An 18448-nucleotide genomic window follows, 5' to 3' on the forward strand; every position below is an offset into this window, starting at 1 on the left:
CCAGGTTCTCCTGCCATGTTCTGTCTAGGTTCTCCAGCCAGGTTCTATAGCCAGGTTCTGTGTCTAGGTTCTTCAGCCAAGTTCTGTAGTCTGGTTCTGTCCAGGATCTTTTGCCATATTCTCTCCCTAGGTTCTCCCTCTAGGTTCTGTCTCTAGGTTCTGTCCAAGTTCTCTTGCTAGGTTCTGTTTCTAGGTTCTGTGTCTAGGATCTCCAGCCAAGTCCTGTCTCTAGGTTCTGTCTAGGATCTCTAGCCAAGTCCTGTCTCTAGGTTCTGTCTAGGATCTCCAGCCAAGTCCTGTCTCTAGGTTCTGTCTAGGATCTCCAGCCAAGTCCTGTCTCTAGGTTCTGTCTTCTGCTGTCTTGTTACATCTGTATTTATACCAGTAGATTCCAATCCTATCAATCTCTATTCCAAAGGTTAGGGCGTTTCTTATCTCCATTCCAGGGAGTAAAGATTATGTAGCTTAAGTGTGATTGTTTGTAGTTAAAGTGATTAACTACCCGCCTGGCACTTAGTTAAGGGGTTTTATCCCCTCCCTAACTTCAGGGAAAAATCCCTACCTGGGGAAACAACCTTTCTTGGAGAGGTGACCTTGGTTAAAACACATAGCACTAAGAAGGTGAGCAAACATATTAAGAACAGTATGCCATATATGCCAGGTCCCTTGAAACAGCAAGGATGGACCGGCTCCCGGCACCTAGCCTCTTCTCTCAAATATTTCTTCATCTTCAACAAAACAGGCCAATGCCTGTCCCCAACCATGTCAGTTACATGGCTATAATGTAAATGCTTCCCTGCTTCTCTCTGTACTGCCACCCTCATCATCAATGGCTGGGGATGCCTTCACCATTCCTCTCTGCTGCTTGCATTCTACTTGGATGCCAAGGCTGGGACTCTACCTCACAGCTCTTGTGCTGGGCAGTCTCCTTTGGCCTCCCAGATCCATTCTCCACTCTTCTCTGCCCTCCTCTGTATCCCAGGAGGCTGACTTTGAGGGACCACATCGTCTGAGCTCTCTTGCCCTCTGGCTTCTGACTGGAATAGCCAACAAGAGGGTGGGAAGAGGAGGCCAGAGTACTTATTCCCTTGCTTCCTCCCCATCTGGTTGCTGCAGTTCTGGCTCTGGCTGAGTTTCTCTGTCGTCATGGCTCCCACCAGGCTTCCCCTCACCCCACAGACCAGGGATAGTGACAGCTTCGTGTGATGGCGAGGTCCTAGGTGCTTCACCATATCTTGCTGATGCCCTTAATTCTCTAGAAATCATTTTTTCATTCAATTCTGTTGATTCAACTCTTTGAGAGTTCCATCTATTTCCTGCTAGGACACAGCTACAGTGAGATCTTTCCCAAGAACCCAACTCACCCAATCCTGAGAGGTCAGTCACAGCCACCTCAGGGCATTGGTAGCAAGGATTACGTGCATGGACGGTACACAGAAAGGATCCCTCAAGTAGTCTAATCTGGCTGCCCACTCTGGGCTCTCCCAGCCAACCGCCAGGTATACCAGACCCTGTCAATCAATGTGCCACAGTCAACTTTTAATTCTGACTTAACTGAGCAGTTCTGACACTACTTCTGAAAGAGCAGCACTTGTTACTGCATGACCCTACCTAAGCACTCCTTGCCTTGTCAGTCACAACCAAGGGACAGCCAATCCACCCAGCAACCAACCAGATGACTCTCTCGGGTTTTTTATCTAAGAAACTCAGCAATTGACAAGAGTCAGTGTGTGAGAGTTGCTAGATGCAGTTTAGAGTTGACAGCCAAGATGGTCCATGAGAAAGCAGGTAGAAGACAGAAGGTGATGCTCTCACCGGTTTGGCTCAGTGAATAGAGCATTGGCCTGTGGACTCAAGGGTCCCGGGTTGATTCCAGTCAAGGGGACATGTCCGGGTTGCAGGCTCCGTCCCAAGTAGGGGATGTGCAGGAGGCAGCCAACCAATGATTCCCTCTCATCATTGATGTTTCTCTCTCTCTCTTCCTTTCCTTCCTCCCTGAAATCAATAACAATATGTTAAATTAAAAAATAAAAATAAAAAAGACAGAGGGTGGGAGAAGGACCCTGGAGACTAAGTGGGACCATTTGGTTTGTAGATTATTCCCAGCTCTGGTTCCTCTGAGGCCTTTGTGTATCTGTTCCTGTGCCTGTTCCTACACTGCCCTGCCCTTCACCCGAATAAGGTTGGGTAAGCTTATGATTCATGCACCAACAAGCCTGAAACAACAGGAGTCCTGTTCTTATGAAAACTCACTAGGCCTGCTGTGGGAATGGGGGCAGGGATCTTGTACGCATGGAACCTTCTAGACACCTGGATTAAATCTCGGAACAAATGAAGATACAAGGCTGCCATGGTCCATGAAGTCTGGGGACAGATCAGAGGGATGCCCCATGGGACAGAGAGAAAGAACTTCTACCACATTCAGAGACTGTATCAGGAAAAAAGTAACATAGAGAATAGTTCAGGAGCAACTGAACATAGAGAAAAAGCTGAGACCAATCACAGGGAAGGTGGCAATGGAGCAGGAATGGGGATTTTTGTTGTTTTGACAAGGCTAAGTGGTTTTGTTAGAGAAAGCCAGGATCACAAACGTCTTCAGAGCTGGCATTGGGACCCTTCTTTTTGCTAAAGGTGGGCACAACATTGGCAAAACACCGGATGTACTACATCTGTCACTTGGTGAGGCCTGTCTTTTTCTTCTCCTATTTGGCCACTTTGGGAGTCTGACCTCTCTCTTTCCCAGATGGACCAAGGATCCATTTCAGAAAGAATACAGGGTCAGACCTAGAAGCCTGGTAACCTTCATTCTGATGACCTCCAAGGCAGGTATAGCAAAGGTTACTTGTTTATTCAACATACTTAATGAATTTGTATTGTGTGCTCAGACACAATGCAGGGTGCCTCTTGCACACACTGCCATACTGCATCGTCCTAACTCCTCGGCAGAATAGAGACAATCTATTAGCTCCACGCCACAGATGGGGAACTAAGCACCATGGGATTCAGTAACATTTCCAAGGTCACACAGCTGGTAAGTGACAGAGCTGGGACGCAACCCCATGTTGCCTCTCTACAAAACCCCATTTCTTAACCTCTCTGTTTTTGTCTTTGCCCCGTCAGAGCTAATAGTCTAATGAGAGAGAGGTAAGTAAACCACTCCTGGTCATGATCTGCCTTCCCAAGTAAGAAACAGGACATCCACAGTCAGGGGTGGGGCCTTGCTCCAGGACCACGTCTTAGACTCTATTTCTTGGCTTAGTCCTGAGAACTTAATAAATGGTTTTGCTGCTGATGATAATGACAATATTGATAAAAGTATCAATCAGCAGCTAGACGTCTGACTACTCATCCTTTGCTATGCTTACCTTCTAGACCTGCTGATCAGGAATGAATAAATGAATGAACAGATAATAAACAGGGGCAGCTTATTCTTGTCACTGAAGATCCCTGTAATGCTATGTCTACCTCTTAAACCCAATTTATTAATAGAAAAGAGAACACAATTGGCTATGACCACATTTATTATGTAAATGAATGAGAGGAAACATGTGGGCACTGGCCTGTGTCCGGACTGGAGGAACAGAATGGTACCCAATATTAACAGCAGCAAAAGCAACAGCAGTAACAAGCCTAGTCAGTGAGCTACCTGGGCACGGAACTGCAGCCTGCAAGACACCACTGTCATCTCGATTATGGACTCACCTCTACCTGAAAACTGGGAAGGGCTCCTAGCCTGTCTCCACACAAGATTACAGCTATACAGGCAGCCTTTTTCCAAAATTTACCCTTCGCTATAAAGATCACTATAGGAGCGGGCTGGAGGGGGTCAATGGTGGGGGGGAGGGAGGGAGGACATAAGTAATACTTTCAACAATAAAGATTTAAAAAAAAAGATCATTTGAGAAGGGGCCTTAGCTCTTAGACCCTTTTCCATGGCATAATAACTCTCACTGTAGGAAATGGTTTCTTTGCATCCAACCTAAACCCTTCGTGTTAAAGTTTATATCTTCGTAAGCAAAAAAGAGACAGCATCTGCTCCTAGTAAGTCTGCCCTCAGACAAAATCATTTCCATTTCTTTAACTTTTCTCCTGGGTGTTTGGAATGTGGCCCCTCTTCAAGTTCCTCTAAACATGGACGACACAACAGCAGGGCTTGGAATTAGAAATCGAACACGAGATTAGAAACGAGGCACCTGTTGGCCCTGCCACTTACTGGCCTTGTGATTTTGGGCAGACAGTGACTCCCTGGCCTCTGTCTCCTGTAAGAGGAAAAGGATACCTCTGCTCAGGAGCATGGGAAGGGGAAAGGAGGCGGGATGATCTCAAGCCACCCATGAGCAATATGTGACACAAACTTCAAAGAAAAATGTGATGAACTGGACTTTGCATTCGAGATCCCCAGGTCTTCTATTTCTAAATGAAATAAACTCTCCGACTTCATGGGTGTGTTGGTTGTTTCTGAGCTTGTTATATGTGGCTTCACAGAGTCCAAAGGCGTGTGCTGAAACTTGTTTACTAGAATAAAGGATATGCAAACATATATGTGTCTCTGAATGATGGAAATTCATGAAATGTTAGCGCGCACACCACACACACACACTCACAAACTGTATCTGTAAGAAGTTAGATCTTTTTCTTTATATGCTTCCAAAATACTCAAAATGTTTTTTATCATAAGCGTACATTACTTGTATAATCCAAAAAAAACCCCTAAACGTTATAAATAATGACAACCGCAACCACATCAAAAAGATTAGTTGAAAATTATAGGTCTAGATCTAGGGCTGCCATGCCATAATAGGAATAGGATGATACAGCCTTCAAATTTCCCAGTCACTGTTCAATCCATATTTGCTGAGTGCTCAACACTCAACATTAACCATTTACTACGTGATGGCATCATGCGAGACCAGGGGCTGGCAAGCCACAGCCGGTGAGCCAAGTCCAGCCCACCACCTGCTTTCACAGGGTTCCCTCGGAGCACAGCCACACTCATTCGTTTATGTGTTGTCTGTGGCTGTTTCTGTGCTCCAACAGCCCAGCTGAATAGTTACAACAGAGACCATGTGGCCTGCAAAGCCTAAAATATGTACTATTTGGCCCTTAAGAGAAAAAGTTTATTGGCCCCTGAGTTAGACAACGAGGGTTCAATAGGGAGCAACAAGAGCCCTGGGCCCTGCCCTCATGGTCCTTAGGGTCTAGTTGGGTGGAAGTCAATTAGTCACACAAATAAATGTATAATTGCAACATGCTAGCAACAAAAAGGTATGTTTGGTGCTGCTAGAGAGTGTTCCCGATGGTTGACCTGGTTGGGAATACCATGGAAGACAATGAAACAAAAACAAAAATAGCAGGTACAAAGTCCTTATGATGGAAATTTAAACCAAAAAAAAAAATTTTTTTTTCTTTTAAACAAACTCAGAAATAAGCCAAAGTGCTAGAGGTAAAAGCCTGACAAGGTCTGTGACACCAGATAAGGCGGGGAGGGGAAAGGGAGAGCAGGAAGGTCTCTGGAGACCACGATAAGGGCTTATCTTTATCTGAAGGAAAGTGGGGAGTCCCCAAGCATTTCCAGTGAGACTGTTGGAGACATGATGGGATTAGTGCTTGGAGGGGATTTCTCTGGCTCCCAGTGGAGAAAGGCTAGGGGAGACCCAGGGGGTAACCAGGCAAGAAGCTGTTTTGCAGAGAGGGCTGGACAAAGATGATGGGAGCTCGGACCTCAGAGTGCAGATGGTAAGGGTTGCAGGGGTGAAGTCTTTCCAGCTGAGGTGCAGAAGCAAGGTCATCCATCATCCCAAACGGACCACTCAGATGTGAAGGAATTGTCCGATGTTATCATAGGTACCAGGGTCCAGATGTGGTAGAGACAGCCAAGAATGAGGAAAGGCCTTTCATGACTCATAAACTCTGCTTTCCTTTCCCCCAGTCTCCATGTGTCCTGATGATGGGGGGTAAGAGATGTTTGGGGGGGCTAGCAATCTGAATCTAGTCACTGCCCCTGTAATTGTCTGGTCCTGCAAGACCTGTTTACTCCCACCTTAGAAAGGCCTTAAACCTTCCCCAGACAAAGTTATCAGTGCTGGTGCCAGGCCAGGCCTTTGGTTGAGGTCTCAAAGCCCCAGCACATAGGGCTCTTTAAGAACTTGCAGAGGGAACCGGAAAACCCCATATTTGGGAGACAAAGGACTGAAAAAAGTATAAAAAGGGAAAGCTTCCTCCATGTTTTTTGCACAGAATTTGAAAGACATTTTTCTCTGGGCCCGTGTATAATAATAAAAAAGTGTAACTCCTTTTCTCTAAATGTTGCTTGGTTTTTCTCCAGTCTTCCGTAACACTGAGACCATGGTGGATGCCCAATCTTTCAGAAACATAAATAGTGGCCATTTCCTCACATGGTCCCTGTTTAATCATGTATCATGGTCAGTTGGTTCAACAAAGTGATGTGTGTGGATCAACTTGTGCACTGAGAAGTTATAAACACTAAGATAATGGCCAGGAAATTTCCTGAAAACAACATTGCCATCTCCCAAACACCTAGCAAAGGTTCATTTACCATGCTGGGTGGAAGCCAGGTGACCTGGGACTATGACAGATGTCAGTGTTGTAGGCAGTTAGACAGGCAGTAACAGAGCAAGAACGATGGGCCAGGTACAGAAGGTCATCAGGGTGGAAATTTCCAGGTGCTTAACAATGGACAATAAATTGCAGGGTGGGAACTCTCCCCAGGGTAAATTTCCCTCCCCTAGCATATCGCTGATCAGCTGATCATTCGGTTTGGACCCCCTCCCTGGCCTTTCTTCCCTAGAAATAACATCTATGTCTCAGTTGTATTTCAGTTCCAGGCCCAGATAAGCAACAAAACCTGCCACAGGTGACATCAGGACCAGCTGCATTGAATACTGACCCCCTGCCCTGGTACCCATCAATCAAACAGTGGAGATCACAACCCTGAAAGCACACACTTGGAAAACTACTGAATATTCTATTGAGATCTTCCCTGAGACCTCCCCTAAAATCTATACCCCTAAAACCCTTAGGACAGAGGACCTCTTGGGAGCAAGCTCCTGCCTTTCCCTTCCCTCCCCTTGGCAAGTTACCATTAACTTCCTCACTCCCAAGCTCCAAGGGCCCTTCCTTTACCTCTGGAATTTGTTTGCTAAGCCCATTTCTTCCAGGAATTGCTTTATCTACCTCTGTAATTAACCCAATACATGTTCTCTTACAGTTGGGTCTTGCTCTGAATTCTTTCCCAGCCAGAACCCAAGCTCCAAGGTTCTGAACCCGGGTTTGGTCTGACCCCACCGGTCAGACACCTAGTGCTACTCCCACCGCCTCTAACATAAGGACTTGCACAGGGGAGGGACTTCGGGTTACTACCAGTCAAAAAGGGGAAGGGAATGTCCTGCACTTTCAGGAGGCTGGGTGGTCTGAGTGGGAGCAAAGGCCCTCTTCCGGCCCAAAGTGGGGCTTCCTGCTTTACTGGGCTAAGTTTCAGAATGTGCTGTCAGCTGACTTAACTTCCCTGGGGACACGGGCTGGGTGCATGGGAGGGGCTCCTGAACTGACTGGGCTGAAAGCTGGGTGCGTGGGTCTCTACCTCTGCTCCAGAGAAGGGTCTGTGCAGGGCATGGTTTGCCCGCCCCTTCCCCTCGGGCAACTGGCATCTGGTCAGGAGCTGGGCTCACCTCAGGCTCAGGTACTGCATGCACCTAACCCACCTCCAGCAGCAATAGGTCTATACCCCCACAGGTGCAAGCACCTCCTTATTCCCACCACACTCACTGTGACCCAGGGGACAATAGTTGTTTGACAGAGTTTTTAGATGATCCATTCCCCTCCACCCCAAGCTGGTGCCTTAAGGAGAATGTCTGAGAGCACAACCACCATAGGACGTGCTCACCACAGGCGAGAATAGAGCAACATTGCAGAGGGCGGCAAAAGCACCCTCAGCCAATGCAGCACAAAGGTACACCTGCGGCTGTGAGCATCTGGCACTCATTGGCATGGAGCTGTGAGGCTCTATAACATCCTAGAAAATGGATGTGTGACCTTTCGAAAGAGGAACTTCATTCAGGAGAGCTAAAGAGGAGTTCTCCTATTACAGTAATGGGTTTGGTAACATGAAGTATGGTACCTATTTGCTTTGTTTAACAATGGACAGGTTATTTTGATTTTCTGAATTATATAAATCATCCCATTCGATTAAATGCCTTATTGATTGTAATGTGAATATCCCATGGGTTGTGGTTATACTAATCTTAGAAAGCACATTTTCCTTTACCTGGGAAGGACAGCACAGTTATCCCAAGGTCAGAGGGCTCCAGTTAACGTATCCTTGTTGACTCAGTGTTCCAGAGACCCAAAACTGTAATTTAGATAACATGCCTAAGTTTAACCCAGGTTCCTCATTCCAGACCCGAGGGCTCTAGATAATGTGTTTCTGTCAATTCAGTGACCCCGAGACCCAAAACTGTAATTAACATGCTGCTTCTGCTTCTGTAAACTGCTTTTTTGCAAACCAGGTTCCTCATTCCAAACCTTGAGATGTAATCAATACCTTTGTGATTTTTTGCCTATAAGCCCTGGAGCTGCGACTATCTTGTTACTATGAGATTTGAGAATGACCCTGAAAGGGCGAGGGCTAGGCCCTCTACCTTGCCCCAGGGTAAGGGCTACGCCCTCCACCTTGCCCCAGGGTAAGGGCTACACCCTCCATCTTGCCCCAGGGTAAGTGCTCCATCTTACCTTGGCCACGTTTTGGCAAGGAGCTTCTTCCCGGAAGTCTAAGCCTCTGCTAGCCACACCCAGGAACAAGACACCGACTTGTGCCTGGCCAATCGGCAGAGCACAGTCCTGTCTCCTCCCCTTACTCCAACTCCCCCTATATAACCCGTCTCCACACAGAGTTATCTCTCTCTGCTTCCTGCTGCTGTGTCGGCAAGGTGGGGGAGCCGAGCTAGCTCGAATAAAGACTCTTATGCTTTTGCATCGGACATGGCTGGCTCCCTGATGTGGTTTTTTGGGGATCCTGAAATCTGGGCATAACAGACCCCTCATAGTCCCGGATTGCAATAAATGTGACTCTTTAATTCGACTTCTTGAGGCGTCCTTCTGTGATTCGCGGGGTACATTACAACAAACAGAGGCAGTTGCATATGTTCTCTAGTGTCAGGCAACTTGAGTTCAAACCCCAGTTCTGCCACTTCCTAGCTCCAAAAAAATGGAATAACTGAACCTCTTTGTGCCTCCGTTTTCTCCTCTGCCTGAGGAGGATAATAATAGCACCTATTTCCTACAGTTGTTGTGAAGACTGAGATTACATGTGGGGGGAAATGCCTAGGACAGTGCCCAGTAGGTGGTAAGTACCCAGCAAGCCCTAGAAGCTCCACTGAACACCTGAAAGCATCTCACACTTAGCTCCTCTCACCCCGGCTTCCCCTTTAGTATCCTCATCTTATTCATGGCCATGCCATTCTTCCAGTCGTCCGGCCAAAGTCCTTGAGTCATCTGTGACTCTTTCCTTTCTCTCACCCCAAAGACTCTTGGCTCTTTCTTCAAAAATAAATCCAGAACTAGACTGCCATTACCCTGGTCCAAGCCACCATTGCCTCTTGCCAGATTATTGAAATCTCCTATCTGGTCTCTGTTTCTGTCCTGAAACCCATACAGTCTGCTCTCAATGTGGCAACCAAAATGATGATATTCAAATGTTAGTCAGGTCACATCAAAACTCTCTGCTCAAAGCTGGTACAGTGGCTTCCTGTCTCACAGGAGGTAAAAGCCAAATTTCCTACATATAACGCAGAGGCGGGATCTACCATTTCCCACCACACCTGTCTGACCTCATCTCCTGCCATTCACCTCATTTATCCTTCTCTAGCTGCACTGGCCTCTTGAAATACGGAGGAACACTCAGGCCCCAGGACCTTTGCACTTGCTGTTCTCTCTACCGAACAACCTTCCCCCAGATACCTGCATGTCTGGTTTTGTCACTTGCTTTGGGTCTGTACACAGAGTCACCTTTTCCTGGGTAACTCATATCCTTCTACCATGCTTTATTTTTCTCCTTCGTACTTCCTACTATTTACTAAGCTATGCCTTTTATTTATCTTATCGCTTATGTCCTCTATTAGATATTAAGCTCCATGAAAGTAGGGATTTTTGTCCGAGTCACTGATCTATTCCCAGGGCCCAGAACAGTGCCTGGCACATAGCAGGTCCTGGAATAGACATTTGTTGATATATTAACCAATGGAGCCTCCAGGGCTTTGTGAAAGCATTAGGCAGTCCTGCCAACTGAAGGTCAGTCAAAACTCAAGACCATAATCCTTACAGTTAAAGTGCAAGTCAATGGGAACACGTCATTTAATTTATATTTCTGAACACTACTCAGCTATCTGTTAACTCAGCAAAACAAAATGTGCCCTTATTTTCAGTTTTGATTAAAAATATAAAATGCCCTCAGCTAGACTCTTGATTGAACCACTCTTCCGTCAGGCACGGAAGTAAATGCGTGACTGGAATACTAAGTGCTGCTTCTCTATTTGGTTCACCCTATGAGGTGGTTTCTTCTTTATTCCCCCTTCCTTTCAGTGGCGGCATAGATATATCAGCAGGCAATCAATTGTCGCTGCCATAGATGTCAGGTTCTATGGAACAAAAGGGCATGTGACCAAGCAGGAGACATGATATGCAACTTGAAGGAGAAAACATTCTCGAGCTAACAGTAATTCTAGGAGCAAGACCAGACCACTGAAAGTGACAGCTACTGGCAAGTGGGAGGACTTATTTTTTCCAATTTTCACTTGTCAAGCCGACAGTGTAAGAGGAAGAGAAATTTGAAACCCAAAGAACAAAATCCTTATGTCTCAAGGAAAGCACCATTCAATCACCATCAGCTAATAACGAGCTAGCGACAATCCGAAGGTGGGATTTTCAGAATGGTAGTTAGAAGGAAAGCCACAAATCATCCAAAGAACTGGATTAATTCAGCCAAATAAAAAATAAACTAACAAATCTCGTCAGTCAATTTGGAAGCTGGAGAAAACACTGGCATTGTGATTGGAAGGCAGCAGGACAGAGTAGAAAGAGGGCTAAGAACTTTGGGGCCGGGCAGCCATAAGCTTCAGCCCAGGCTTTGCCATCTAGCAGTGTCTGACCTTGGGTAAGTTATGTAACCGCTCTGAAGCTCAGTTTCCTAAACTATAAAACATGGAGCATAATAACTATAAAACGTGGAGTTGTATGAATGAGTTAATTTGTGAAGACCTTTGCACCTAGTAAGGATCAATACACAATAGTTCCTTTCCTGGACTGTCCAAATTTAAGCCTGAACTGAGAGAATGATGTACAGATCTGCCACCCCTGGCCTGTTTCAGGACAAAATGTCCTACAATGTTCTGCCAATATAGGGCAAGTACCTTAACTTGCTCCTGAAAATAATCGCAAATCAAATGGAAACACCGAAATCAGAGATAAATAAAAAGTCAGAAAGGGAGAAAAATGCAATGAATAGCCCACGTGCCTCCTGTTTTGTTTTTGGGTTTTTGTGTGTGTGTGTGTGTGTGTGTGTGTGTGTGTGTTTGTTTGTTTTTGCTATTTGCACTCAAGTAAAGAAGAAATTGTGAGGACTGACAGGGATTCCTCTGTCAGGTGCTCAGCCTGACCCAGGCTCAGCATAATAGATTGGAATGTAATTGCTCACTGCTTGTTTTGTAACAACACACCTCTTGGTTGATCAGGACAGGGAGGGTGGAGGTATTTCTGGCACCTGTTTTGTTTTTGTTTTTTCAGTTACCTAAATCCATCCACTCAATCTTCCATTCCGTCAATCTGCACCTTGCACTTTCTGAGCACCTGTTATACAAATCTGGGACACATGCCTTGCATTTGAGAAGATACACAGATGGCTATTTTACATTGTAGGAAAGATTTATAGGATTGCCAGAGCCACTATTCCAACATTCATTTGTGTGTGTGTGTGTGTGTGCGCGCGCGCGAGCGCGCGCGCACATTTGTGTATCTCTAACACCTTTTAGAGTAAGACCTTAATAAAGTATGCGTGTGAATATTTACTAAGACCATATCATTTTCCAGGTACTATGCTACATGCTTATGTACTATCTTGTTTATTTGTCACAACCACTTTATGAAATTAACACTTGTTATTACCTTCAATGAGCAGGTCAGAAAAATAGGACTGGAAGAATTTAAGGTCACGTGGCCTGTAAACGGCAGAGCAGGTGAAGTATGGTACCTATTTGCTTTGTTTAACAATGGACAGGTTATTTTGATTTTCTGAATTATATAAATCATCCCATTCGATTAAATGCCTTATTGATTGTAATGTGAATATCCCATAGGTTGTGGTCATACTGGTCTTAGAAAGCACATTTTTCCTTCACCTGGGAAGGACAGCACAGTTATCCCAAGGTCAGAGGGCTCTAGACCCAAAACTGTAATTTAGATAACATGCCTAAGTTTAACCCAGGTTACCCAAGGGGTCTAGATAATGTGTTTATAACATGCTGCTTCTGCTTCTGTAAACTGCTTTTTTGCAAACCAGGTTCCTCATTCCAAACCTTGAGGTGTCATCAATACCTTTGTGATCTTTGCCTATATACGTCTGGCTTTGCCACCATCTTGTCACTATGAAATTTGGGGAATGGCCCCTCATAGTCCCAGATTGCAATAAATGTGACTCCTTAATTCGACTTCTTGAGGCGTCCTTCTGTGATTCACGGGGTACATTACAACACAGGGACCTCAACCCGAGTCTCTTAAATAGGAAGAATCAGAAACATCCTACTTGCTGCATCCCCTACACAGAAAATTAAGTGTATGATGTCTTCTATCTATTTGTTCTCTGACACGGTCAGAAGAGGCCTGATGTTGGAATAAATTAGACAATGTGTCTAACAGTTTCAGGGGGTGTAAGCAAGAAGCCACTGGTGGAAACTAAAGGTCAAGAACTAAGCTGTGACAACCGTTCACATACATTTGCTAAGATTTGAAATGACCTCACTGGGCCTCATCTCTACTATGAAGAAAATGTTATCTACCTCACAGTATTTTTGTAAGTTGAAATAATTGTAAGTGGAATATAAAGCCAGATACTTCTGATATTCGTGTTTATAAAATGATAGTCTTATATGTTGGCATGAATTGACAATGTACTTTAGAAAGGCATCACTGGCACCTCATCCACAAAGTCTCCCACTAAACGGAAAGGAGTTGAGAAACTAAATGGTTTGAGGCTCCCTGTACTAAACCAGGCCCAGGTCTCAGGTCTCTGGAGTCTTAGAGTCTTGACTGGACACCTCCACACCACTGGCATCATGCTAACAGGAACGCATTTTCTCTTCTCATCTCTCCTTTTCTCTCTCTCTCTCTCTCTCTCTCTCTCTCTCTCTCTCTCTCCTTCTCCACATTCTCAATTTAAAGGTGACCACATTCCACATAAAACCTAAGGCAGCTGTTTTCTCTGCTTCATTTAAAATATATATATATATATATATATATATGTAAATTGATTTCAGAGAGGAAGGGAGAGAGACAGAAACATCAATGATGAATCATTGATCGGCCACCTTCTGCACACCCTGCACTGGGGATCAAGCCTGCAACCTGGGCATGTGCCCTCGACTGGAATCAAACCTGGGACCCTTCAGTCCGCAGGCCAAAGCTCTATCCACTGAGTCACACTGGCTAGGGCTCTCTGCTTTATTTTAAAGTTCTCATTCTGTTCCTCAGAGATCCCATTTAAATTCCTCCAACATGGGCAGACACGGGCTCCTGTGTCTGACACTAAAGAGGTGTCATCCAGAGCAGAGACCCAGATCATTTGGGGTAGCGCTAGGAATGATGGGTAAACGGAGGAAGGTTCCAGCTTCACACATGGAATGTGTTTGTAACAGTGGCTGCTGGCCAGTGACAGGACAAGCTTCTGAGGCAGTAAGCTCCCCCCAGGAAAGCTCCAGCTGAACCTCTCACCCGATGCCTGATTGACCCTAATATCAAATTGTTATTCAATAGTCACTGAGTGCTTTGTACATTCTAGGCACTCGGAATACAAGCATGAGTAAAATGCAGTCCTCAGGGGCTCACATGGGGGAGACAGACACATAAGCAGGTAATTCTAAAACGATGTCGCCCTGGCTGGTTTGGCTCAGTGGATAGAGCATCAGCCTGCAGACTCAAGAGTCTCGGGTTCAATTCTAGTCAAGGACACATGCCCAGGTTGTGGGCTCGATCCCCAGTATGGGGCGTGCAGGAGGCAGCCGGTCAATGATTCTCTGTCATCATTGATGTTTCTATCTCTCTCTCCCTCTCCCTTCCTCTCTGAAATCAATAAAAAAAATATAAAAATTAAAATAAAATAAAATGATGTGGTAAGCACAACAATAGAGAAGTTACAGGAGCACTGAGAGGTGAACCTAACTCAGGTGGGCAATTCTTTTTGGAAGAGGTGACACCTTGGCGGTTTTAAAGGATGGAGTAGGGGAGGGAGAAGTCAGAAGCAAAATGGGGGCAGTGTGGAAAGGGCATCTGGGGCAAAAGGAATGACCATGAGCAAAGAAGCCAATGCAGTAAACAATGTGGTTACAATGCTAGGACCTAACCAGTGAGAATGGTGAGGAGTGAGAAACAAGCCTGGGGCTGGAGACAGGGCCTGGGAGCCTTGTGAACTCTGTCCTGTAGGTGTGGGGCAGCCGATTCTTTAAAGGTTTAAAGCACAAGAGTGACTCAGTTTTTGACTTAGGAGCTGTTTTTTTCAAAGGGAAACTGCAGGACAGCCGTAAGAGCTACTGAACTGGGCTTTAGGAGCCCCAGGGCCAGGGCAGCCCTGCCTGACTCATTACCAATGGCCAGCCTGCAGCTCCTTGGGTCTCTACCTCTTCCTCCCCTGTCTGCTCAGCCTCTCTGTAATGCTGACCTCATTCAAAGGTGATGTGGGCACAGGTGACTCAATATTCCAATAGCTATGAAGCAGCCAGAGGTCCACACGGAGCCGGGGGCATCCTTCTGCAGTGGGGACACTGGCAGGGAGGCAGGCCTGGGGAGCTGGCCGCAGGCAGGGCGGTCAGGTTTGCTGCAGTGTGCTCCAGAGCTGCCCGCATCTCATCTCGCACCTCCTCCCTCTCCCTCCTGACTTCCTGTGGACCTGTAGTTGTAGTGGGAAAGGAGGAGGGAGGGGGGCCACAGCCCATCTCGCAGGGGAGGGCATCAGCCCTGTGACCATTCAGACCTCGCCAGCTAAGAACTCTGGCTCCTGTACTTCTCCAACACGCTGTATGGCTCACCTCCAGAGCTGCCACTTGAACTATTTCCCCAATCTCTTTTACCTCCTTAGTCCTATTCCTCATCACCCACCCTTACCCCCAAAGGCCCAGGCTTGGGTGAGGCTCTGTCCACTTCCTCTCTGCCACCCCTGCTCCTTTGTGACTCCTTCAATAACTGCTACCTCCCTAAGCCCTCCTTGATTACTCCTTCACACCTGACCCTTCCCTCCCATGATTCCTCTTCATTCTGAACTCATGAGTAGACTGTAATCCACCCACTTTACAGCTGCTCCAACCACTCCCCACGTTCATCACTAATCCCTGAATCTGCCCTGGAATGCCTTCCTGCTGTGACCTCCCTTCTGAATTCTGCTTCATCCTTCGAAGCACAGCACAAATGTCATCCTGACCCCCAGGCTTTCCCCTATCACCTCCAAGGCAGATTAAACATAATAGGACTTTGTTTAGCTTTATTACATTATGGAGTTTGCTTATGTCATAATAACCTAGTACTCAGGTGCCAGCACCTCTCAGAGAACATTGTACATAGTAACTCATTAAGTTCTCAGAACCACCCTATAATTATCGCCAAGTTTACTGCTAGTCCATGGAAAGACTAATCCACCCAGCATGCTTCACCTGGAGACCAAGAAGCCTTTGAGTTCAAGAGCTTCACTCTATTCTCCTGGTACCCTAAGTACCTGGCACACAGTAGGGGATCACTAAATGTGTTCTGAATTAAGTTGAAATGTGTTTAGCATGCATTCCTATGCCACCCCCGCATGTATGCTCTGTCTTCCCAAGGCATCCATGAGATCTTCGAGGAGTAAAGACCAGATCTTCTCTTTTCTTCACAGGCCCACAATCACAATGCATAATGAGCTGGAGGATACGGAGAGAGCACGGGGTGGGGGTGGGGGGTGGGTACAATGGGGAGCAAGATAACTTTAGATACTGTATGCCTGAAGTGTGCCCAATTTACAAAGGCGTTTGCACATGCCTGATCTCAGAGGTTCTGACATCAGCAGGGGAGGAAGGTGGGATGGAGGTGGAGAAGGTAAGGAGACAGGTGCAGATTGCTTGAGACCTGGGCAAACTCTCAGAGCTAGAAATATCTGAATGCGATTACAGAGATTACACTCCAGGCTTCTGAATGGAGCACCTGAAATCAGGTCTCCGGTTCACCCATGTGGCCCTGCCTGCACAGCTGAGGCCATCGTGAATGGGCGGGCTGAGTGGCTCCATTCCTCAGTCAGCTAGGGTGGCCTTGGCAGCTGGGGCAGGTGCAGAGGTATGTGGGAGGCTGGTGAGAGGTGGAGAACTGGCCAAAGGGGAGGCTGGCTAGCCTGGCCGGTGTGGCTCAGGGGTTGAAACGTCTACCTATGAACCAGGAGGTCACAGTTCAATTCCCAGTCAGAGCACACCTGGGTGCGGGGGGACGTGCAGGAGGCAGCTGATCAATGATTCTCTCTCATCGTTGATGTTTCTAGCTCTCCCTCCCTCTCCCTTCCTCTCTGAAATCAATAAAAATATATTGAGAAAAGAGAGAGAGACTGGCTGAGCTGAGGTGGGGCAGCATGTGCTCTCGGGCTCAGCAGGGCCTCTGGGGGCCTCTTGGAGTGTTTGGTTACCCTCCCAAACGTGACAGAACACCCTGGGAGTTGGCATGGTTTCCAAGTAATACAGATATAAAGGGTCAGGAAAAACTGGTTTGTCCTTTGCATTAATTGGAGGTAGTCAATGTTTCCATGTTATTTGTAACTATCCCATTGCATTCCTAAAAGCCTATACTTTTATTGTCCTAGCTCAACACAACTTCAGATAGAATTTACTGGATGTCTGTGCATAAGGGAAGGGCTTTCAGGCTCAGGCAGCCTCTGCAGAAGTCAGCTTTCCCTAGTAAGAAGGGCAGTGAACTAGCCAAGAGACCTGCCTCAACTTCCCGGTCAGGCGGTCTTCCCTTCCCCAGGCCTCTTCTTCCTCCTGAGCCTGGATCTCTTTTGCAAAATGGGCATGAAAAGGCCCACCCCCTGCCTCCAAACTGTGACAATGCCCTGCACCAAGGCCTGTGAGCTCCCAGCCTAGGCTTCCCGCTCATCTGAAGGGTGCCCGCAGCCTTGCTCTCACGCCCCTCACTGCTCAGGAAATGAATGAAGCACTGCAGGCGTCTACGCAAAACAGAGAGAACCGCCCCCCCCGGCCCCCCCCGCCCCGGCCCCTGCGGCTTCAGCGAGGGCTCGAATGTCGCCGAGCTCCTGAGGTGGCGATGACAGGGGCGAGATCGGCTGTGACTACAGGGGCGCAGTGGGTGGATCCGAAACCCGGGCTTCCTGACCCGGGCACTGAGGGCGTGGGGGCTGCTTTTCCCGGTCCCACCCCTCAGGGTGGCGGCAAGGCGCCCCAGGGGGCCTCTCCGCCAACCTCCCCCCCCCCCCCCCTCCCCCGCCACCGCCCAGCTCCGGGCTGGGGATCCACCTCCCTTACCTGCGGCTCCACCAGCCAGCGCGGCTCTGCGCCGGCGGGCGCGGGGCGCGGGGCGCGGAACGCCGAGTAGACGGGGATGCGGTCCCTGGTGCTGTACAGGGTGGCGAAGCGCTCGGTGCCCGCGGAGCGCTGGCAGATCTTCACGTGGCCCTCGGCCGCCAGCCCTTCGGGCGGGGTCCCGGCGTAGAAGAACTGGTCGCATTCGCCGAAGCCGGCGTCCCCCTCGCCCACCAGCCGGCCTTCCAGCGGCGCGCCCAGGGCGAGGAGGCTGCCCAGCGCCAGCCAGCGCGCGGGGCCCATGGCGGCCTCTGCGAGCGCGGCGGGCGGCGCGGGCTGTACGGGTGGCCGGCGGGGAGCGAGGCGCGAGCCGGGCTGGAGGGGAAGTCGGAACCAGGCGAGGCGCGGCTGGGCGATTGCACTGCGGGGGCCGGGCTGGGCGGCCCCGGCGGCGGGGGCGGGTCCGCGTCCTGAGGCCGCGCCTCCCGCGCACCCTCCCTCCCGGTGATGGTGGCTGCAGAGGCCTGCGGCCGGGGCTGGGGGAGGCGGACAGCGCCCCTGGGCTGCACCCGGGCTGGGAGGCGCAGGCACCTGCCGCCGCTCCGGCTCGCCTCCGCAGTCTGCGGGAACGCGCGCTCCGGAGAGCTTGAGATCTGAGCAGTCGCCCTAACCCGAGGGGCTGG

The 18448-nt window shown here is 48.2% G+C and overlaps 1 protein-coding gene across 1 annotated transcript in view; it reads right to left on the minus strand.

The window, feature by feature from the left end:
* The window catches only part of ENDOD1 (endonuclease domain containing 1), a 38591-nt gene extending 20372 nt beyond the window's left edge, over positions 1–18219 (minus strand). Inside the window, 1 exon segment of the mRNA XM_070425946.1 lies at positions 17769–18219. Coding sequence (XP_070282047.1) covers positions 17769–18068 — 300 coding nt within the window. The 5' untranslated portion in view covers positions 18069–18219.
* Between the last annotated feature and the right edge of the window lie 229 nt (positions 18220–18448).

Source organism: Myotis yumanensis, unplaced genomic scaffold (assembly GCF_028538775.1).
Source record: "Myotis yumanensis isolate MYYU_CA2020_CCGP unplaced genomic scaffold, mMyoYum1.0.hap1 SCAF_10, whole genome shotgun sequence".
NCBI classification, from domain to species: Eukaryota; Metazoa; Chordata; class Mammalia; order Chiroptera; family Vespertilionidae; genus Myotis; species Myotis yumanensis.